Genomic DNA, 24414 nt, shown 5'->3' with positions numbered 1-24414 from the left:
TTATACCACACAAAGTAGTCGCTAACATCCCCCATATATCTACATTAGATTGACATTTTTTGAATATCCTTTTATTTTTCTATGACATCACAAGGCTTAGAACTTTAGCAGCAATTTCTCACATTTTCAAGAAAATGTCAAAAGGCTATTTTTACAGGGGCCAGTTCAGTTGTGAAGTGGCTTTTAGGGCCTTATATATTAGAAACCTCCAAAAAGTCACCCCTCAAAGTATTCAAAACAGCATTTAGAACGTTTGTTAACCCTTTAGATATTTCACAGGAATTAAATCAAAGTAGAGGTGAAATTTACAAAATTTCATTTTTTATTGTTGCAGAAATTCATTTCTAATCAATTTTTTTTGTAACAAAATTTTACCAGAGAAACGCAACTCAATATTTATTGCCCAGGTTCTACATTCTTTCAAAGAAAATGTAGGTTTAGCTAATGTAGCGCAACATTTTTCATTTTCTCAACAAATAAAGGAAAAATAGAACCACAACATTTGTAAAGCAACTTCTCCCGAGTACGGCAATACCCAATATGTTGTCATAAACTGCTGTTTGGGCACATGGCAAGGAACAGAAGAGAAGGAGCGCCATTTGGCTTTTGGAGCACAGATTTTGCTGGATTGGTTTCTTAACACCATGTCGCTTTTGCAAAGCCCCTAAGGTACCAGTACAGTGGAAACTACCCAAAAGTGACTCCATTTGTGATACTACACCCCTTGAGTAATTAAGCTAGGGGTGTAGTGAGCATCTTGACCCCACAGCTGTTTCATAGATTTTATTTGAATTGGGCAGTAAAAATAAAAATTACATTTTTTTCCCAATAAGACGTAGCTTTAGTGCAAAATTTTTCATTTTCTCAAAAAAAAAAAAAAAAAGCAGAAAAGAACCCCAACATTTGTTAAGCAATTTCTTTGGGCACACTGCAGGGCTCAGAAGGGAAGGGGCGCAAATTAGCTTTCGGAGTACAGATTTTGCTGGATTGGTTTCTGGTCACTGTCGCATTTGAAAAACCACTGTGGGACCAAAATAGTGGAAACCTCCCCAAAAGTGACCCCCATTTTGGAAACTACACCCCTCAAGGTATTCACCTAGGGGTGTAATGAGCATGTTAACCCTGCAGGTGTTTTGCATAAATTAGTCTGCACTCGATATTGCAGAGTAAAAATTAGATTTTTCCATAGATATGCCAAATATGTGGTGCCCAGCTTGTGCCACCATAACAACACCGCTCTCTAATTATTATGCGGTGTTTCCCGGTTTTAGAATCACCCTACATGGGGCACTAATCTTTTGCCTGGACATTTGACAGGGCTCAGGATTGAGAGTGTACCATGCGAAATTGAGGCCCAATTTGGCGATTTACATAGAATTGGTTCACAATTGCAGAGGCTCAGATGGGAAATAATAAAAGAAACCCCCAGAAGTGACCCTATTTTAGAAGCTACACCCCTCAAGGCATTTATTAAGGGGTGTAGTGAGTATTTTCACCCCACAGGTCTTTTCCATAAATAAATGCGCTGCATATGGTGCAAAGTAAAAATTAAAATTTTTCCCCAGAATTGCCAATTCAGTGGCAAGTATGTCGTGCCCACCTTATGCCACTGGAGACACAACCCAAAAATTGTTAAAATGGTTCTCCCGGGTATGGCGGTGCCATATATGTGGAAGTATACTGCGGTTTGGTTACACTGTAGGGCTCAGATGGGTGGGAGCGCGATTTGGCTTTTGAAGCGTAGGATTTTGCTTGGTAGTTTTGTTTGAGTATTACTGGTGTTTCCGTTTATAATGTGGGGGCACATGTAAGCTGGGCAAGGTACATCAGGGGCATAGTCAGGGGGTACAATAATGGGGTAAACAATAAAATAATCCATAGATGTGTATTATGCTGTGAAGCAATCATTTCTGCACAGGCCGGTGTCGCACTGATAAACGGTGTCTTTACTTATCCCCCTTTTGGTCCACACTCGGCACCTTTGCAGTTTGGGGAATTTTGCTGAGAAAGTGTTCTCCTGATATAATACGGGCACCCTCGCTTCTAGCAGATATGTTTGGGCCCCCCCTTCCTGGTTCCCTAATTTTAGGGCCCGATAAATCGGCTCTAGAAACAGATGAAATGTTCCCGTCTGATCTGCACAACTGCATATATTTTATTTCCTGACTTATGGAAGCCTTAACTAATTTTATTTTTTCATAAACATAGTGGTATGAGGGCTGTTTTTTTGCGGGATGAGCTGTAGTTATTGGTACCATTTTGGGGTACATGCGACTTTTTGATCACTTTTTATCCTATTTTTTGAGGCAAGGTGACCAAAAAACAGCAATTCTGCCCTAGTTTTTTTATATAGCGTTCACCACGCGTTATAAATTACATGTTAACTTTATTCTGCGGGTCAATAAGATTCCGGCGATACCGAATTTATAGCACTTTATGTTTTGCAACTTTTTGCACAACAAAATTACTTTTGTAAAAAGAATGTATTTTTTCTGTCACCATGTTGTGAGAACCAGAACGTAATGTTTTAGTCGACAGAGCTGTATGAGGGCTTGTTTTTTGCAAGACAAGCTATATAGTTTTTATAGGCACCATTTTTCGGGCATTAATCTTTGCGTTTTTTTTACACCGTTCACCGTGTGGAATAAATAACAATATTTTTATAGTTTAGGCCGTTACGGTCGCGGTGATACCAAATATGTACGGTTTCTTTATTTTTTTAATAAAGGACTTAAAATAAAACACAATCAAGCTTTTTCCCTTATTACTTAAAAACTTTGATTATATTTTTTATAACTTTTTTTTATACTTTACTTTAGTCCCACTAGGGGACTTGAAGGTCCAACTGTCAGATTTTTTTTTTTTCTAATACATTGCACTGCCTACGTAGTGCAATGTATTAGATCTGTCAGTCATTCATTGACAGCAAACCGATTAGGCTTCGCCTCCGAGCAGGGCCTTCCGTAATGTCAAACAGGAGGTCTCCTGGTGTCATAATAGCAGTCGGCAGTCGTGTGATTGTAGGGCACAGCTGACGATCTGCTAACAACCACAAAGATGCAGCGATCGCATCCGATCGCTGCATCTGAGGGCTTAATGGCAGGTATCAGAGCTAGCGGACATCCACCGCCGTCATCTTCTGAGCCGGCGCCATCTTGCCAGCGGCTACGGAAGCCTTTCAGGCCCCGCCTCCAGGCAGGGGCTGGAAGTTTTCCGGGCTAGGCACACCGGGAGGCCACCATTAGGCCTCCAGTTGCCATTGCAGCCACCAACACCCCGGCGATTTCATTGCTGGGGTGTCGATGAGCTGCAAACTCCTTAAATGTAGCGATCGCTTTTGACGGCTGCATTTAAGGGGTTAATGGCAGGGATCTAAACTAACTTTGGTCTCCGCCGTTACAGCAGGATGTCAGCTGTCAGATACAGCGGACATCCGGGGATGATGGCACCGACTCTGAGCCGGTGCCAAGTATTTGGCGTAAGTATACGACATTTTGCGGGAAGCACTGGCTTTCCATGTCGTATACTTACGACAAATGTCGGGAAGGGGTTAAGGCCAAAACAGGCTGTGTCCTGGAGGGTTTAATCACGCTTCACTAGCTGGCAGAATTTTGGTTCACTAGCTGATAAATTTGGGTTCGGCAGATGCAAGTAGAACGCTGCCTACCAGAATGTAGAATGATTGGTGTAAAATTTGGTGGAGGAGGAATAATGGTTTGGCGCTGTTTTTCGCAGTTTGGGCTGGGCCGGTCATTGCCAGTGAAGGGTATTCTTAATGCTGCAGCATAGACATTTTAGACAATTGTACGCTTCCAACTTTGTGCTAACATTTCGGGGAAGTCCCTTTCCTGTTTCAGCATGACTTTGCACCTGTGCATTAAGGTGTCCATAAAGACACGGTGTGACAAGTTGGGTTTTGCCCATATAGTGTATAAGGGAGATATATAAATTGCCAGAAGATTATCATGGCATTACTTAGTAAATCTGCCCCATTTCTCCTAAATGCAAGAAAGCAACGAAGACTGGCGTTTTATATGCCAATCTTCGTAAGAAGCCCACAGGAGTAAAATGTAACTATTAATTGAACGGCTTTTTATTGCATCTTCTCCTGTCCGTGCACCAGAAAGGTGAATCTATGGCATCTGCAAGCTGGCGTATATCTCCACTATAATTTACTCCAGTTTCTCGTGGCCACTTTAACAGACTACTGGCATGAAGCCATTCTTAAACTCCGCCCATTGGTTACAGCGTATATATCCGATCTCCTGCTGCTGCATATTGCTTTGGTAAGCATTGTGGCATCATACATATAGCCCATCCACATTGTCCCAGCAAAAGGCGCTTCTGCAAGGAAAACTACATATTACTGGCCAACGACTATAAGAAAAGAAAAAAATCTAATCTCATAAAAACCTTATAAGGTATAAACTATGGCAGTTGGACTGCAATATGTTAAGGTGGGGTATGGACCCTGATCAGCAGAAGACACTATGGGAGCATTTTAAATCAGAACTGGAACTGTAGTCTACAGCAACCAATCACATTGTGGCATCTATATTCTAAAAGTAATATAAAAAATGAGAACTGGAATCAGATTTCACGTTTTCATTCCACTTCTTTTGACAAATCTGCTATATTATACACTAAAACATACTTACTTTTTTTTTAAGCAGCAAATAGTTGCTATTATCGCCAAAACAACTGCAACCGCTGAAGCTGTTGCAATCAGTATAATGTTTAGAACTGTAGAAACAAAAGGAAAAAAAAAAAAAATCATATAAATATTGATTCTCTTTTATTAGAGCACGAATTCCATTATGGTCAGCCATGTTTTGCAGAACATGATCAATCACTGAATAGGGATATCTATTTGTATCTTAAAAGTGAAATTTTCAGCAAAGTATCAGGATAATGGGGAGAGCGTCTTGCCTTCTACATTTTTACAGTTATGTATTTGTCAGTATTTACAGAGTGGAAACAAGACAAAAAGAGAAAAAGTATAAAGAAAAAAATGTGCATTTTTTTTTAATGTTGTATGCCTGGTTTTGCCTTCAAAATACGAAAGTGTGAAAGTGGACTATAACTGCGAACTTGGGTCTTTATAAGTATGGAGGCGGGACCTAAATCCTATGACATTCATTTTAATTCAATAGTCTGCTACGAACCTTTCTTCATCATATTTGACAGCTACAAATTTTGTTACTACTAACTGATTTAATTAGGCAAAAGCGGTATACTGCTCCATCAGGCCTGAAAAGATCTTGGAAACTATCGCTTCCGTTTGCATTACCATTGATTTCATTCAGGATATGTACGCTTTTGGAAGAAATGTTTTTTCCTTTTTTTATTAAAATCAATGTATCAATGTGTTTAAGCAATTTTAGAATGGACTTTTCTTAAAAAATTTTTTTTTTATGATACAGCTTCTATGTACCCTGTATACATAGGTGTATCGTTATCTCTCAGGTCACTTCCGTCAGTTATGCTGAACTGACTGTTTGACTGAGCGTGGTTCCGGCTTTTTTCTGACACACAGGATCCACAGAATATCGATCACATCTAAGCCCATAACTCAGATGTGAAGCTGTAATGAATAAATCGGTCAACTCTCCTTCCAAAAAAAAAAAAAAAAAAAAAAAAAAAAAAAAAAAAAAAAAAAAAAAAAATCGGATGTACCCCAAAACGTACACTAAAAGCTACAGCTCACCCTGCAAAAAACAAGACCTCACACTGTTCCATCTAAAAAGTTATGAGTGCCAGAATATGGCAAGACAAAAAAATAATTTTTAAGGCTATGTTCACATGGAGTTTGATGCAGAAACCGTGCCGCAAAGCTCGTCAAAAACTGCCCAAAAATGCCTCCCATTGATTTCAATGGGAGGCGTAGGGCGTCTTTTTCCCGCGAGTGGTAAAACAGCTTCGTGGGAGAAAGAATGGACATGCCCTATCTTCAGGCGTTTACGCCTCTGACCTCCCATTGACTTCAATGGGAGGCAGAGACCGCGTATTTCGCTGTGTTTTATGCCCGCAGTGCTCAATGGCTGCGGGCGAAAAACGCAGCGAAAAACTGCGTGCAGGGAGAGGAAAATCTGCCTCAAACTTCCAAATGGAATTTTGAGGCAGAAATTCCGCCCGCAAAAAACTCAGTGTGAACATAGCCTAACAGTTTGGACTTTGCAAACGTAGTAAAAAAAATAAAACAAAAAAAAAAATACACTATATAAAATTGGCATCACCGTAATCATGCTGTATATTATATGATACAGCCCCACAGAAAAAAAAACAGCAAAAAACGACCTTATATGGCCGTGTCGACAGAAAAATAATAAGGTTATGGCTCTTGGAAGACTGGGATGCAGTACCGAAAGGAAAAAAACGCGAACAGTCTACTGAGCCAAGTGGTTAAATATATTCCTACCTAAAATCATCGTTAAAGAGGCTCTGTCACCACATTATAAATGGCCTATCTCCTACATAATCTGATCGTTACTGTAATGTAGATAACTGTGGTTTTTATTTTTAAAAACTATTTTTTGAGCAGGTTATGAGCAATTTTAGATTTATGCTAATTCGTTTAATAGACAACTGGGCGTTTTTTACCTTTTTACCAAGTGGGCGTGGTAAAAATTAGAGTATGACACTGACCAATCAGCGTCATACACTTCTCTCCATTCAGGTCCATTTTTACTCAGCACAGCGTGATCTCGCGAGATCACGCTGTGCAGTCATTTACACCCACATTAAACTTTACTGAAGTGTCTTGAGAGTGAATAGACATCGCCTCCAGCCAGGACGCAATGTCTATTCAAGCTCCCGACACTTCGGTAAAGTTTTTGTGGGACAAAGGGTATGTTCACACACAAACTCAAAAACGTCTGAAAATACGGAGCGGTTTTCAAGGGAAATACAGCTCCTGATTTTCAGAAGTTTTAAGTCACCTCGCGTTTTTCGCTGCATTTTTTATGGCTGTTTTTGCAGCTGTTTTTCTATAGAGTCTATGGAAAAACAGCTCAAAAAACGGGTTGAAGTGAAATGCATTTCTTTTTCGCGGCCGTTTTTTTACGCGGCCGTTTTGAAAAACAGCCGAGAAAAAAAACAGCCTGTCTGAACAGAATGCTGTTTTTCCCATTGAAATCAATGGGCAGATGTTTGGAGGCGTTTTGCTTCCGATTTGTGTGTGCACATACCCGTACTCGCACAGCGCGAGATCACGCTGTGCTGTGATAAGTCCCATAATAAGAAACGAATTAGCATAAATCTAAAATAGCTCATAACTTGCTCAAAAATGAGTTTTTCTAAATAAAAACCACTGTTCTCTACATTACCGCTCTGATCAGATTATGTAGGATATAGGGCACTTATAATGTGGTGACAGAGCCTCTTTAGAGAGAAAAAAAAAAAAAAGACTGACGTAGTACCTGTCCACAATAGTCTCCATAATCCTGCAAACTGGTTAGCAGCATAGTCAATGGCACAAAGTAGAGGCAATTGCAATAGAATTAGGGTATGGTCACGTCGTGGTCAATTTGCCGAGGTTTTTTCTTTTAAAATCAATGCAAAATTGTGTTTTTGAAAAAAAATCTTGTCAAAGGCGGCAGTTGGACTGCAATATGTGAACACATTCTTACACAAAAGAATCAACCTGGTCTCGATAGCTTTACCTCACCTGGGGATATTTGATTGAAGGAAATAGAAAACTGTAGTTTAAGCGTTGTTCCCATCCGTGGCTTGCAATTAGAGATGTTAACCCAGAATGCAGAGTATATATCCAATGCACCTGGTAGTTGTTGATCCTCTCTTCGTACTATGCCTGGCCCATCATCTTTCTGTTCCTTTATATAGACGTTCGCTCGGCTCATTTCACATAAGATCTCCATCCTGTCTTTTCCAAATTTAAGCCTTCCGTATTTTTTGTTAGGTAAATTTATACTCCATGAAACCGACACATAATCTGGAAGCCCACCATCCCAGCGTGGTGTTTGTAGGTGAACAGCATCGTCAGTTTTTGGAGACACTGTGAATATGCACTCCTCTGAAAAAAATAAAATAAATGCCCACTATAATGATTAAGAAGCCATATACGGTCTGTACTATAAAACAAATTGTATGCATGTTTTATAATGAGAAAATAAGGAAGAGATCACAGCATTAAAAGTATTCTGCATTTACAAAGGACTCATCTAATTTCATAATGAGCGTTTCTACCAAAAATAAAAATATTAGTAAATATAGGCCTGTTAATATATGTATGTATATATATATATATACACATGTGTGTGTGTATGTATATATACGTGTGTGTGTATGTATATATACGTGTGTGTGTGTATGTATATATACACGTGTGTGTATGTATATATACACGTGTGTGTATGTATATATACACGTGTGTGTATGTATATATACACGTGTGTGTATGTATATATACACGTGTGTGTATGTATATACACGTGTGTGTGTGTATGTATATACACGTGTGTGTGTATGTATATATACGTGTGTGTGTATGTATATACACGTGTGTGTGTGTATGTATATACACGTGTGTGTGTGTATGTATATACACGTGTGTGTGTGTATGTATATACACGTGTGTGTGTGTATGTATATACACGTGTGTGTGTGTATGTATATACACGTGTGTGTGTATGTATATACACGTGTGTGTGTGTATGTATATACACGTGTGTGTGTGTATGTATATACACGTGTGTGTGTGTATGTATATACACGTGTGTGTGTGTATGTATATACACGTGTGTGTGTGTATGTATATACACGTGTGTGTGTATGTATATACACGTGTGTGTGTATATATATACACGTATGTGTATATATATATATATACACACGTATGTGTGTGTCTGTGTGTCTGTGTGTCTGTGTATATATATACACACACACACACACACACACACACACACACACACCTTTTCTACTTCCAAGTCATTATGTAGCTAAAACTAGAAATGTAAAAATGTGTTTTGGTGTCTCCAAAGCAGATTTAAGTGCTATGGACACCTTTGACATGGGAAAAAATATTTTTATATGTCAGTGGTCATCTGGAGTTGAAGGCGGTGTACGCCTTCGAGGGGCATTTTTCTTTTTTTAACAAGCAGGTCAGTGTGTCTGGTTTAACTTTTTAATTAGTTTTTTGTTTTTTTTTAGATACAGCTGCTCTGTATTCTGTATTAATACGGTCGATCGCTTTCAATCCCAGGTGGATTGCAAGGGTCTCTTCACACAGCCTGTTTTCGGGTGTTTTTCGGGTCGCAACGCCAAATAAAAAAAAAACGGCAGCAGAATGCCTCCAAACATCTGCCCATTGAATTGAATGGGAAAAACGGTGTTCTGTTCTGATGGGCCGTTTTTTACGCGGCAGTTTTGAAAGCCGGCCGCATCAACAAAATGGCAGCGAAAAAGTGCAGGTCACTTCTTGGGACGTTTTTGGAGCACTTTTTCATAGACTATTGAAACCAGCTCCCAAAACCGCCAGTGGCTTAAAAAACGTCTGAAAATCAGGAGCTGTTTTCCCTTGAAAACAACTCCGTATTTTCAGATGTTTGAGTTTGCGTGTGAACATACCCTTAGAGAAACAAAAGGGGGTGCTCTATGATAAGCTGTAAGGAGTCATTCAGGCTTATTTTTGAATCAGTACGCAAGCAAAAAATTAGGAGTGGAACTACATAGAAAAAGTTTAATGAAAAGATTTGTACAACTGTGTTTTGGATCCACCCCTGGTTTTGGCTTACAAACAGTGTTGCAAAATACTGATCCATTGAATGAGGCAGAGAGCAAGGGGCTCATTTGCTGTTTTTGCCATCTGTGCCTGCCTCTGCAACCAATCATTTATCACCCTCACTAGATCGCCACTATGTACAGTATTTACTACACTAGACCCCTGGACGAAGGCATCCTGCTGAAACGTGCGTCGGGTCTGGTGTCTACAGTGCAGGAGCAGCAACATGGGTAGGTTCATATCTCTAGTGCCTTAATTCAGATGTGTCAGCCTATTTACAATGATCTAATAGTTCACTTACCAGGGTTCCCTACATCATTCAGACAGTTTGCAGTCTTGTGTAATATTTTTGATCCTTTATCCCGGTTTCTTCTTTACATGCTTGGGGATTTTCCCTATAACTTTGTACGCATTCTGACAATTTTGAGATCCATCTTTGTGGTTATATACCATTACCATACTCTTTGAAACACATGCTCCTTACCCTGATAGACACCTTGTTTTGCATTGCATGATTCGTTTTTTAATCTGTATGCTCAATGTGTGTAATCAAAGTATTTTTTGTATTTTTCGAAAAAAAACAAAAAAAAAAACTGTTAACGGACCTTATTTATAGGCTATATATACTACACTAGACACTGCAGTAAATATAATACTGGACATTTGTATAATGAAATCAGAAGTAGACATATACTTGGGATTAATTTCCTCCTTGTGGGCCCAACAGCACAACCCTATACAGTGGATGAATCTCCTGGGATAATTACTCTGTACATTTTTCACAAATTACCATTATTCAACTGTTCTCAATACTTCGTAACAGCACCATACCTTCAATGAATGATACAAAAGACACATAGAGGTCATGGGTCAGTATTTTTTTAGGATTTCCATTCCTTGGCATATTTAAGATAATAGTAACATTGTCTCTCATTTGAATCTTTTGGATTGCTCCATTAGGGCAAAAAGTCCCAATTTTAAATTCGTCTTTGTTAGTGGAACTCAAGATATTATATGTAAACCCTGCAGTCGTTGCGTTGCATGGTTTATCTGAAACATTCTGTTGTAGGTATATAGATTTAGATACTATTTCAGTACTGATGTATTCCGGAGCGATCAACTTCCAGGTGTAACTCTCCAGCTGCACAGGAAAGTCAACAAAGGACTGATGGATGGTAAGGGGCATATTGCTGATGTTACAGGTTGCAAGATTCCAGCATTCTAAAAACACAATAAACAGAGAAAGAAGATGACACATTATATTGTTCATATTGCAGACTAAACTTAGATTGCTAAATGAATATTCCGACGCCAAAAAAAAATAAAAAAATAACTATTTTTTTGTCCGCTCATACATTTGTGTCAGAAATGTTTCATGCATCTTTTAATTGTCAAGCATGCATAATGAATTTAGACGGCTGTATGGCCTTTTAAATTAATGGATTTTCGACATCGGTGGGATCTGCTGACAGTTATATAATTTTTATGTCTATATTTACTTAGATACACATTAAAAGGTTACTGGGGAGAGGTTTCACCTTTATCTCACCCTGTTGATAAGGTTCACAATAGTTGATGGATACCCACTGGGGCCAGTCTATCGTTTGTCATGAACAACTTTCCAATCATGCCAATGAATGCAAGCGGCAAAGACAAAAACAAAAATCTAGCACTTCAGAACACCTTTTGGTTGGCAGTAGTCAAAAACTCTTGTGTTACAAAAAGACGCTGAGAGTTGACAGTTAGGGTATGTTCACACGGCCAAATTTCAGACGTATACGAGGCGTATTATGCCTCGTTTTACGTCTGAAAATACGGCTCCAATACGTCGGCAAACATCTGCCCATTCATTTGAATGGGTTTGCCGACGTACTGTGCAGACGACCTGTTATTTACGCGTCGTCGTTTGACAGCTGTCAAACGACAACGCATAAAAATACAGCCTCGTCAAAAGAAGTGCAGGACACTTCTTTGGACGTTTTTGGAGCTGTTTTCTCATAGACTCCAATGAAAACAGCTCCAAAAACGGACGTAAAAAACGCCGCGAAAACGGCGCGAAAAACGCAGCGAAAAATGCGAGTTGGTCAAAAAACTTCTGAAAAGCAGGGTCTGTTTTCCCTTGAAAACAGCTCTGGATTTTCAGACGTTTTTTTTGACTACGTGTGAACATACCCTAAATGATCTAAATCAACCTTTATGGATGTCTAAAATCACAAGTGTGTGGCCAGCTTAACCCCTTAACGCCGAAGGACGGATATATCCGTCCTCAGCAGCTGCTAGTTCGCGCAGGAGGACGGATATATCCGTCCTGTGATCGCGCGGGTACTGACCGTTTACCCACGCGATCAGCGGCAGGAGCACGGCTGTTATACACAGCCTGGCTCCTGCTGCAACTGCCGGAATCGAAGCACGCGCCGATTCCGGCAGTTTAACCCATTAAATGCCGCTGTCAACAGTGACAGCGGCATTTAATGTGTTTGACAGAAGGGGGAACTCCCTCTGTCTCCCGATCGGCGCCCCCGCAAACAAATCGCGGGTCGCCGTCGGGTTTCCATGACAGCCGGGGGTCTAACAAAGACCCCCAGGTCTGTCTTCAGCATCTGCCTGTTTGGCGATGCCAGAGGCATGACCTAACAGGTTGCCTGTCAGTTTTACACTGACAGGCAATAATGCTTTGGTATACGAAGTATACCAAAGCATTATATATGCGATCGGCACATCGCATAGTGAAGTCCCCTGGTGGGACTAAAAAAAAAAAGTAAAACCGTTAAATAAAGTTTGTGAAAAAAAAAATAAAAAAAATTACAGTCAAAGTCAAATAAAACTACTTTTTTGCCCCAAAAAGTGGTTTTATTTAATAAAACGGTCAAAACAAAATCACACATACACATATATGGTATCCCCGCGATCGTAACAACTTGACCAATAAAATGAACACATTAATTAAACCGCCGGATGAACGGCGTCCAAAGAAAACGCAAAAAACAACGGCAAAATTCTCTCTTTTCTCCCATTCCCCCCATATAAAATAAAATAAAAGTTCATCTATAAGTCCTATGTACCCCAAAATAGTACTAATGAAAACTACACATTGTCCCGCAAAAATCAAGCCCACGTACGGCCACATCGACGGAAAAATAAAAAAATGACGGCTCTTGGAACGCGGCGATGCAAAAACAAGTAATTTTTTTCTAAAAGGGTTTTTATTGTGCAAACGTAGAAAAAAAGATATAAAACCTTTACACATTTGGTATCCCTGTAATCGTGCCGACCCATAGAATAAAGTTAACATGTTATTTACGCTGCATAGTAAACGGCGTAAATTTATAACGTGAAAATTAATGCTGGAATAGCTGCTTATTTTCAATTCTCTCCTAAAATAAAGTTAATAAAAGTTAATCAATATGTTATAAGCATCTAAAAATGGTACAATTACAAAATACAACTCGTCCCGGAAAAAACAAGCCCTTATACGGCTATGTCGACGGAATAAAAAAAGAGTTACGACTCTTGGAATGCGACCGTGGAAAAACAAAAAATAATCCTTGGTCATTAACGTGCAAAATGGCCCGGTCATTAAGGGGTTAAAATGCAGTAATCAAGTAAATAAAAACAAAAACACGCGATTGCGAGACACTAAATACACTATATGAAAATCATCATTAATCATCCACATAAAACCAAAAATAGTGGAAGGGATTAATGTTTAAAAAACAATGTAGTGCACATACATGGTCCTACCTATTTCTTTTTCTGCTTTTACCATCAGACTATTCAGATCATCACAAAGGAAGGAGATTTTGTAGTATTTGCCTCCCTCAATCACAAGCTCAGGATCACAGTCTGCAGGTCCCTTACAGATGACACAGACAGGAGTAAACGTGCGCCCAAAAAATCTCTTCTGTATTCGCACAACCAGACCTTTTTCTTTTGTCAAATCCAGGTGGTAGAGTACATCTGAAGACAGAACAAATAAAGCATACAATACTAAATGTAGCTTAGTAAGAATAATCAAAAGAAATTCTGGTTAATGCTGGCATACGGCTTTATACAAATGTGATTAAAATATTGTGTACAAACAGCTCTAAATAATATCTGCAGCAATGAAAAGTTCCTAAGTCATTACTTGGTGAGTTTTGATTAACTCTTCTGGTTTAAAAAAAAACAAAAAACGTAGGCGCTAAAAAAACCACAATCATATTCATGGCTCTTTGTCCCCCACTGCTAAAATGGGGGCGGGGGGAGAGAGTCAATATCTGTGCTAAAAGTATTCCACACAGCCACAAATTTGATCTTGGGAATACTCCTATAAGACAAAATGTTTTAAATATTGTAAAAATAAAAAAATATACAAAATCGGAAAGTGAAAACAGATTAGAAAGGAATAGGTTTCAGTATATAGGTTTAATTAGCTATTAGATAGATATATATATATCTATATCTCTATCTCAGATTCCCTAAAGGTGCTGTACGGACAGACGGCAGACCGAGAGAGAGAGAGGGAGGGAGGGACGGACGGACGGACGGACGGACGACACCGAGAGAGAGAGAGAGAGAGAGAGGGAGGGAGGGAGGGACGGACGGCACCGGGAGGGAGGGAGGGACGGACGGCACCGGGAGGGAGGGAGGGACGGACGGCACCGGGAGGGACGGACGGCACCGGGAGGGAGGGACGGACGGAACCGGGGAGGGAGGGACGGAGGCCACCGGGGAGGGACGGACGGACGGCACCGAGAGAGAGGGAGGGAGGGAGGGAGGGACGGACGGACGGCACCGGGAGGGAGGGAGGGACGGACGGCACCGGGAGGGACGGACGGCACCGGGAGGGAGGGACGGACGGAACCGGGGAGGGAGGGACGGAGGCCACCGGGGAGGGACGGACGGACGGCACCGAGAGAGAGGGAGGGAGGGAGGGAGGGACGGACGGACGGCACCGAGAGAGAGGGAGGGAGGGAGGGACGGACGGACGACACCGAGAGAGAGGGAGGGAGGGAGGGAGGGACGGACGGACGACACCGAGAGAGAGGGAGGGAGGGAGGGAGGGACGGACGGACGACACCGAGAGAGAGGGAGGGAGGGAGGGAGGGACGGACGGACGACACCGAGAGAGAGGGAGGGAGGGACGGACGGCAGACACCGAGAGGGAGGGACGGACGGCAGACACCGAGAGGGAGGGACGGACGGCAGACACCGAGAGGGAGGGACGGACGGCAGACACCGAGAGGGAGGGACGGACGGCAGACACCGAGAGGGAGGGACGGCCGGCAGACACCGAGAGGGAGGGACGGCCGGCAGACACCGAGAGGGAGGGACGGCCGGCAGACACCGAGAGGGAGGGACGGCCGGCAGACACCGAGAGGGAGGGACGGCCGGCAGACACCGAGAGGGAGGGACGGCCGGCAGACACCGAGAGGGAGGGACGGACGGCAGACACCGAGAGGGAGGGACGGACGGCAGACACCGAGAGGGAGGGACGGACGGCAGACACCGAGAGGGAGGGACGGACGGCAGACACCGAGAGGGAGGGACGGACGGCAGACACCGAGAGGGAGGGACGGACGGCAGACACCGAGAGGGAGGGACGGACGGCAGACACCGAGAGGGAGGGACGGACGGCAGACACCGAGAGGGAGGGACGGACGGCAGACACCGAGAGGGAGGGACGGACGGACGACACCGAGAGGGAGGGACGGACGGACGACACCGAGAGGGAGGGACGGACGACTGTGGCGAAACCGGGTCAGTGGGGGTCGGTTTACGCCAAGAGAATGTGGGCGATAGATTCAGGCGACACAGATTAACAGGGGACAAGCCACAGCGGCGCGTTTATTAACAGGGACAGACACACACAGAACCAATGCATCGCTGCTTCTCCCCTCTGGGCTGGATGGGACAGGCTACCTCACTATGGGGTCTCTCCACTGTACCTTTCATCCTTTGTGGTGTCTCCAGATCCTCCTTAGTTAGATGGGACTCCAGCACTTGTCCTCTATCACTGTCCCTAGGTCAGGTACCATCTCTGAGGAAGACAGCCCCTGCCTGCAGCTCACACTGCTATCTCATCCTCTCCTGGGCAGCAACTAACTCCGTTCTCCTCCAGCACCACGATATCACTCACTCACACCTCCCTCAGGAAACAGGCCCCCTCCTTCTTATTTACATTAAACAAGTTCCCGCTCTCTGCCTGTGACTCATTCTCCTGCAGTGTAAGATTAACCCTAGAGGGGAGGACATGGAAGCAGCACTGAATACATTACAATATAAAACAACTGGTTATCAAACATAACGTAATGCAGTTTGAGGGGACATATCCCCATCTAGCACCGGGCGCCATCTAAGCTATGGCACCCGGATGGCGGGAGTGCGACGGTTTGCGGCAGGCTTAACCTTTATCTGGGTACAATGCCTGTAACCGTCACCCGTTCCGCCACAACGACAGACACCGAGAGGGAGGGAGGGACGGACGGACGGACGGCAGACACCGAGAGGGAGGGACGGACGGACGGCAGACACCGAGAGGGAGGGAGGGAGGGACGGACGGACGGCAGACACCGAGAGGGGAGGGAGGGAGGGACGGACGGCAGACACCGAGAGGGGAGGGAGGGAGGGACGGACGGCAGACACCGAGAGGGGAGGGAGGGAGGGACGGACGGCAGACACCGAGAGGGAGGGAGGGACGGACGCACGGACGGACGGCAGACACCGAGAGGGAGGGAGGGATGGACGGACGGACGGCAGACACCGAGAGGGTGGGAGGGACGGACGGACGGCAGACACCGAGAGGGAGGGAGGGACGGACGGCAGACACCGAGAGGGAGGGACGGACGGACGGAAGACACCGAGAGGGAGGGACGGACGGACGGCAGACACCGAGAGGGAGGGACGGACGGACGGCAGACACCGAGAGGGAGGGACGGACGGACGGACGGCAGACACCGAGAGGGAGGGAGGGAGGGACGGACGGACGGACGGCAGACACCGAGAGGGAGGGAGGGACGGACGGCAGACACCGAGAGGGAGGGGACGGACGGACGGCAGACACCGAGAGGGAGGGAGGGACGGCAGACACCGAGAGGGAGGGAGGGACGGACGGACGGACGGACGGCAGACACCGAGAGGGAGGGAGGGACGGACGGCAGACACCGAGAGGGAGGGAGGGACGGACGGACGACAGACACCGAGAGGGAGGGACGGACGGACGACAGACACCGAGAGGGAGGGGACGGACGGACGACAGACACCGAGAGGGAGGGGACGGACGGACGACAGACACCGAGAGAGAGGGAGGGGACGGACGGACGACAGACACCGAGAGAGAGGGAGGAACGGACGACAGACACCGAGAGAGAGGGAGGGACGGACGACAAACACCGAGAGGGAGGGAGGGAGGGACGGACGACAGACACCGAGAGGGAGGGAGGGAGGGACGGACGACAGACACCGAGAGGGAGGGAGGGACGGACGACAGACACCGAGAGGGAGGGAGGGACGGACGACAGACACCGAGAGGGAGGGAGGGAGGGACGGACGGACGGACGACAGACACAGAGAGGGACGGACGGACAGACAAATCCAGAGCGTTTGCAAATCCCAAGATCCAGGCCAAGGATCTTCTTACAATAGAATAAAGGAAAGGCAGCGCTCCAAATTTGCAAAAGAGAAAAGAGCGATTTGCTAAATCCGTATTGCATATGGATTAAAAAAAACACTCTTCACTTTTGCAAATTTGGAGCGCGGCTATATATTTACATATATATATTTTTTCAAGCTGGAAAAAGGTCCTGTGAGGGGACTGAAACATAGCTCTCTTTAACATAGATGAATAAACCACGTTGTATATTTTGAATTTTTTTTTGGAGTGCTGCGATTCATTTGTATCCAGGGCCGTATTTGCCATTAGGCACTGGGGGTCCAGTGCCTATGGTGGCTCCTTGTGGGGGAACATTTTTTTTATTTTTTTTTATCAACCCCCTAATCTGTCTCCGGCCAGTCTGGAATCTTTCTAGAGTGGGGGGCGGGGGATGCATCTACTGCACGCAGAGAAGCAGAAGCAAACAATTAATGCTCCTACCACTCCTCAGCAGTTCCTAGCGAGCGCTGCGCTGATTGGTGGAACTGCAGTCACTCTGTTGCTCCACTAATCAGCCTGCAGAGACACTCACAGAGCACTGCTGAGGAGGTCTCTGCTATCATCGCCTCAGACCGCCATGCAAGTGTGTGTAAGTAGTACTTACACTGTTTAATTGTTGTTTAGGTGCTGGGGGGGGGGGGGGGGTCCGATTACTGCCAATAAACAGACCGGCAGTACCTCAATAAATGATAATATCTGCTAGAATATTATTTAAACTTGAACGTTGTAAAAAAATAAATATTATATAGATAGATTAAAAAAAATTCCAAAATCACCAAAATGTTATGCACAAAAAAAATGGTCCCAGTAAAAAATAAAAATAAAAAAAAGAAATACAGCTCACCCCACTAAAAATAAGCCCTCACACTTCTCAAACGACAGATACAAAAAAAAAGTATGGCTTTCAGAGTATGGGACAAATTCTTTTTTTAACAAATATTTTTTTCTTTGTAGAAGTAGTAAAACTTTAAGAAACTACATAAATTTGGTATCTCCATAATCATATTGACCAGCACATTAAAGTAAAATTATTTTTAACGCATGGTGAAAGCCGTAATAATGAAATTTGAATAGTGCCAATGGAAACTATGTTGTCTACCGCAAAAAATAAGCCTTCACACCACAAATAAAAAATGATGGCTCTCGGAAGTTTGGGAGTGAAAAACAAAAACGGCTTGGACTTCTAGGTGTTAGTAAGCAGACTTTGGGGCCTATTTATATGAAAAAAACAAAAAACGCATAACATAATGTTCAAGGGTGGACATTCACTTTAAAATCAATTGCCAGCAAAACTAAAATGAATACAGGCAAAATATAGAAATAATCGTATAGTGGATACTATATTATGATACTATTGTTACAACGAATATTAGAAAAAAATAACTTCACTTACTTCCTTGACTCTTCTGAACGGTGACGCTAAAGTTCAAGCTAAGGCCAGGGTAACCACCCATCGGTTTATCCACCTCGCAGTTTTGCAGTGATAAATTGAAATTTCCAAATATATTTGCTGGCTGCTTATCTGCCAGTTTTAACAGTGTGGATTTTGGCAGGTAGTAAAGTACGTTCTCCTCCTTTTTCACGCACATGGGGAGAGTATAACTGAGAAACTGGACACTGGCTGCATGGTTTTCAGGCAAGATGAATTTCCAGGTCATTTGTTCATTATGGGGAAATGGAGCAGGGAAGTTTGCAGACAGCAGAGTTACAGTAGACTGTTGCTGGAAAGTAGATTCAACAATACTTAACCCTGTAGAAACAGAAAAATCTGTCAGTACAATGGTGAGAATTTGATGCACCAACTAGATTAGAAAATTGCATATACGTTCATTAAAAACCAACTTTATTTACTGAAACAAACTCGTCGTTGACCCCTTCAGGACCAAGCGAATTCTTGCCTTCATGACCAGCCCCCTTGTTCAAATCTAACATGTGTCACTTTATGTGGTAATAACTCGAATGGTTTTACTTATCCAAGAGATTCTGTGAAAGTTCACTTGTAACACATTGCTTTTTATAGGTTAGTTGTAAATATTGGTCGAAATGTTTACTCTTTATTTATGAAAAATAAAACAAAAATGTATAGAAAATTGAGAAAAAAATAGGATTTTCCTACATTTGAAATCCTCCACTTCCAAAATGGATAAACATACTGAACAAATTAGTAAATAAACAAGGTTTACTATATCTTTTTTTATGTAGGCATAATTTTTTTAATTTCATTTTTTTTCCAGGACGTTATAAAAAGGTTTAAGTTTACCAGCTGTTTTTCGAATAAACATTTGCAAAACACATCTTTTTAGGCACCACTTCAGTTTTGAAGTGGCTTTATATATATATATATATATATATATATATATAATTGATCACTGTCAATTGATATCAAATTGTTACGGCCAAAAATTAATTGCAAAAATTTCACTGCCTGATTAAAATACATTTTATTAAAGTATTAAACTTAAAAAACGGGCTCTCAAGCCAAATACCTAAACCGGCATAAATAGATAGTATCAGGAAGGAGATTGTAATGACTGGGTAGGGAGACAGACAGGTGAGCCCTAATCTACCCGCCACTCAGTCCCTGCCTACTAGCACGGCCCGTCCTAGGCGACGGCGTACAACTGGGCGATGGTCCCTACGCTCAATATGTGCACGACAGGCAAGGGTACACAGAAGCTAAGGGAAATGGGGCAGTTGCCCACGGCAAGACCGTGAGCAACAAGAGTAGTGAACGAGCAGAGTCAAACCAGGGGTGTACAAGGTACTAAACGCAGAGCAGGAGCGTAGTCAGTAAAGCCAGGGTCAAATGGAAGCAAGGTCAATAATGATAGCAGGAGCAGCAGAGCCAGGAAACAGGAAAGAATCACAGGCAGAGACAAGCAGGAAATGAAGGTATAAATAGACCGAGGGCAGGAGCTAGAACCGTATGGCCAGGCTGTGATAGGTTCTCCCACTCCTGAGCCTACCATCCTGAGTGGTAGCAGATCGAGTCACTCTCTGACTTAGGAGCAGGTGCAGACTGATTAACCACGGGCGTCGATACAGAAGCTGTGTCTGGCAGATCCTTTACAGAGATACTGGGTGTCTCTATTCATTATGCATCCACTTTGCTGTCAATCAAAAGTAAGGCGGGGTAAACTCCTAAAGACTTGAGGAATGAAGATTTGACTCTTTTCAAACGAAGATATGATCCATTCATGCTCAATTAGCATACAGTGTGGGAACACTAAAAAACTGAATACTAAAGCTACAGAGCCGACTAAGACAATTATAGGTTATATAGAAATGATTTTTCACCCACTACCACCAGGTATTGCTGGTTTAATAGGTGAAAAGCTGGTGACAGGTTCCCTTTAAAAACAACATTTATTTTAATCGTTCTATCAGGCAGTGAAATTTTTATCTATATCTATATCTATAACCTCACACAAGTCATCCTATTTTAAAAACCGAACCCTCAACGTATTCGAGACAGCATTTAGGAAGTTTGTTAATCCTTTAGGCGTTTCACAGGAATTAAAGCAAGATGGAGGTAAAAAATTCACTAATCAATTTTTTTTCTGGCAGATTTTCAATTTAAATCCATTTATTTCATTAACACGGCAAGTTTTAACAGAAAAACACAAATCAATATTTATTACACAGATTCTGATGTTTACCAAAAATATATCACATGTGGCACTAGTGTGCTACTGGACTCAAACACAGGCCTCAGAAATGAAGTAGAACTTTGTGGATTTTGGGGCCTCCTTATTAGGATGTTTTCCACTCACCATTTCAAGTTTGAAAAGGCCTTGAGGTGCCAAAACATTAGTTACACCCACGGCCATCAGGGCAGTACTGGCGGTGTTGCCGTCAGGGGCCTGGTCATAAATGTGAAAAAAGGGGGGCCCGTGCTCCACTGCTGGAATTCATTTGCTCACGGGCCCTTATGATTTCACTTTGGTGAAAGGAACAGGCCCCATCACGTAGCTGGGGCCCGTTGTTTGCACCAAAGTAAAATCATAAAGGCCGGCTGTTCACATAGTGCCCGCCCCTCCTCCTCCTCCTCCTCCACAGCAGCGTGACAGCACGTGCGGAGGAGACGTCATGAAGGTGGCGGGAGGTTAGAATGCAGTGGAGGCGTCAAGCAGCAGCAGAAGACCTCTGACACCGTGAGTATGTGATGTCTGTCAGTATGCAATGTCTGTCAAGCAGCTGCTGCCCGGAGCCTCCTCACATTACATCCCCCCAATAAAAAGCAATGTTACCCATAACTGCATGTATATCATAACCCATTAGATAACATAGCTAGGGATAGCCGAATAGTAAATTGACACAGGACAACATGAACGTTCCTTTAACGTGGGTTGACTCGGGGTCGGTCACAGCTTTTTAGAAATATAACAAATATCATTTACATTTTTTTTTAAGGTAAACACCCGTATGCCGGCCTACCAACATAGGTGGGCATGTCACCTTACCAAACCGCCAGCTGCGACAAAACATTTCACCCATGAACAGAACATAAATTAATAAAAACACAAGAAGAGTGCAAAATACCACACAATACAATTGTAGAAAAAACCCCGCACTGAAGGCAGTGGCATCTACCACTGCAACTTTGAAGTATTGCTAACCGCAAGGCAAACCAGCTACCCTGCACCTACGAATGCCTGTGATGGTCCAATTTTTTCTTTTCTTTTTATAGAACACCGAACATTAATTTTCAAAAGGGGCAGGAGGGAGGGAGATTGCAATTCAACGGCCAAAAGAGGCCGAGACCCGGAAGACAGCTCCTTAAATCCACTAGGAAGGAGGGAGAAAGGAGAAGGACCATAACCCCTCCCCCCGGATGGAGGGGGCTAAGAGCAGCAGCCAGAGGTAAGAAACTTATTAACCCCTACCCTTGCTGGGCATACAACAAATAGCTGAATCCCTAGCTGGGGCCCTATTAGTTTTTTACCCACGTTACCTGCAGTCAAAGACCCAGCGGTTAGACACCTATGGGTCTACTAGTCACACTATACACTCAGCTCTGCTTCATGGTCTTGTATCACCAGCAGCACTTCTAACCTCTTATCTCCCAGACTGTAGCAGAGGGAGAAGACAGGTTTATTGTCCCGTTACACAGCACAGGAGATAAGAGCAGTCACTGCTAGTGGTACAACGTGGTGCTTCAGTGTCCGGAGAATGTCATACAGACCTGGGTAAGACATTTGCTTTTTAGGGAGTGTGGGGGCGGGGGTTAGATGACCATAGGTACAGGGAGATAATAATGGAGGGTGGATGACACTAAAGGAGACATTATACTAGGGGGATGTTAACTGGGGGAAAAGAGGATATCTGAAGGGAGGGGTAGAGGAAGGATGAGAGGATGCCTGGGGGAGGGGGAGAGATCTTAAAGGCTATGTACACTTTTTATATAAAAAAAAGTTTATTAGTTTGTGTTATGAAACGTTGTAACTACTTATTAAAAATAATTTTTACTTTTGGAGATACAGCTGCTTTGTATCCTGTATACAGAGCAGCTGTATTGTGCGCTCAGACCTGTTTCAGTCAGGTCCGGGGGACTGACTGGTTCAGTGTCGGCGAGTCAGGACCCACCTGTTATCGATCAAATCTAAATTATGAACAGGGACACGCAGGACCCGCTGACACTGAACCCGTCAGTCCCACTGACCTGACAGATAAATGTTTCTGTCCATGATACAGCTGCTCTGTATACAGGATACAAAGCAGCTGTATGTCATAAAGTAAAAATAATTTTGAATAAACAGTACTTCCAAAAGTAGCACCAGACTTTTAAAACTACAAAAACCACATTCAAAGGTTTACATAGCCTACAAACCTGTGGTGGGTAGTGACAGGGCCGGCCTTAGGATAGATGGCTCCCCGTACAAAATTATCTTTCGGCGCTCCACCCTCGGCATAAAAAAATGGCCCATAAAAAAAAAATATATAATGCCCCCCACAGTATAATAAGAATATATTATAACCCCTTCAAGGACACAATATTTTGTCCTCTAATTGCGCCCACAGTATTATGCCCCTTAAGTGCCCCACACAGTATATTGCCCCTACACAGTATAATGTCCACTTAGTGGCCTCCACACAGTATAATGCCCCCCTCCCCTTCCTGCCACACACACAGCCCCCCTGTAGATCGTGCCAAACAGCCTTCCTTTAGATCGTGCCATATCCCACCACATCCCCCTTGCAGACAGTGCCATACATCCCCCCCACCTCCCCCTTGTAGACCGTGCTCCCAAACAAAAATAAAGTTGTACTCACCTAGGCCCCGTTCCCACGATGAACTGAGCTTCTCCACAACGGGATCCTTGCGTCGGCCGGGGTGATCCTGTAGCCTAGTACAGAGTTTCCCAATCTTTTTGGACTCGAGGCTGCATAAAATTTCTTCAGGGCACCCCTACCAAAAATAGTTTAGAGAAAGACAGAAAATTGCTAAAAACAAGCACTACACTCGTAGGCAATTTTCACACAGCGTTTTTTGGAAGGCAAAAAAAATCTGCCTGGGAGGTAGCGCCACACAGCCCCATGGGAGGTAGCGCCACACAGCCCCATGGGAGGTAGCGCCACACAGCCCCATCGGAGGTAGCACACCCCCTTCCTCTAGAAAGGGCCACCGTCGCTCCCTCTAGGAGCAGAATCCCCCTGTGGCCGGGGAATCCGCTCCTGGAGTGCTCCATTTGATGTCCCTGTCCATATATGGACAGTGACATCCAGGGAAACTCCTGAAGCAGAATCCCCGTCCACAGCGTTGTTCACGCATTTATGGACAGTGACGTCAAGGGCTTCTCCTGGAGTGGAATCCCCGGTCACAGAGTCTGCAACGCTGTGGACGGGGATTCCCCTTCAGGAGTTGCCCCGGAGGTCACTGTCCATACACGGACAGAGACATCAAGCGGATCGCTCCAGGCCACACAGGGATTTCGCTCCTTCAGGGAGCTACAATGGCGTTAGTAGATTGCAGAGCAGGGAGATACCTCCCAGCTCTGCTATAGTACGCGGCTGGCCATGGGGTGGCCCATTCCGATGGGCAGCA

At 43.7% G+C, this 24414-nt stretch overlaps 1 protein-coding gene across 1 annotated transcript in view; it reads right to left on the bottom strand.

Annotated features, from left to right (window-relative positions):
• The window catches only part of CDCP1 (CUB domain containing protein 1), a 51908-nt gene that overhangs the window by 18628 nt on the left and 8866 nt on the right, over window positions 1-24414 (bottom strand). The window contains exons 3-7 of the mRNA XM_075828236.1: window positions 18763-19119; window positions 13481-13696; window positions 10571-10960; window positions 7667-8032; window positions 4659-4743 (exon numbers count right to left, since the gene is read on the bottom strand). Of these exons, the coding sequence (XP_075684351.1) occupies window positions 4659-4743; window positions 7667-8032; window positions 10571-10960; window positions 13481-13696; window positions 18763-19119 (1414 nt within the window). The remainder of the gene's footprint in view (window positions 1-4658; window positions 4744-7666; window positions 8033-10570; window positions 10961-13480; window positions 13697-18762; window positions 19120-24414) is intronic.

Source organism: Rhinoderma darwinii, chromosome 5 (genome assembly GCF_050947455.1).
Source record: "Rhinoderma darwinii isolate aRhiDar2 chromosome 5, aRhiDar2.hap1, whole genome shotgun sequence".
NCBI lineage: Eukaryota > Metazoa > Chordata > Amphibia > Anura > Rhinodermatidae > Rhinoderma > Rhinoderma darwinii.
The sequence above is the reverse complement of the archived record's forward strand: the minus strand, read 5'-3'. Positions and strand labels throughout refer to the sequence as shown.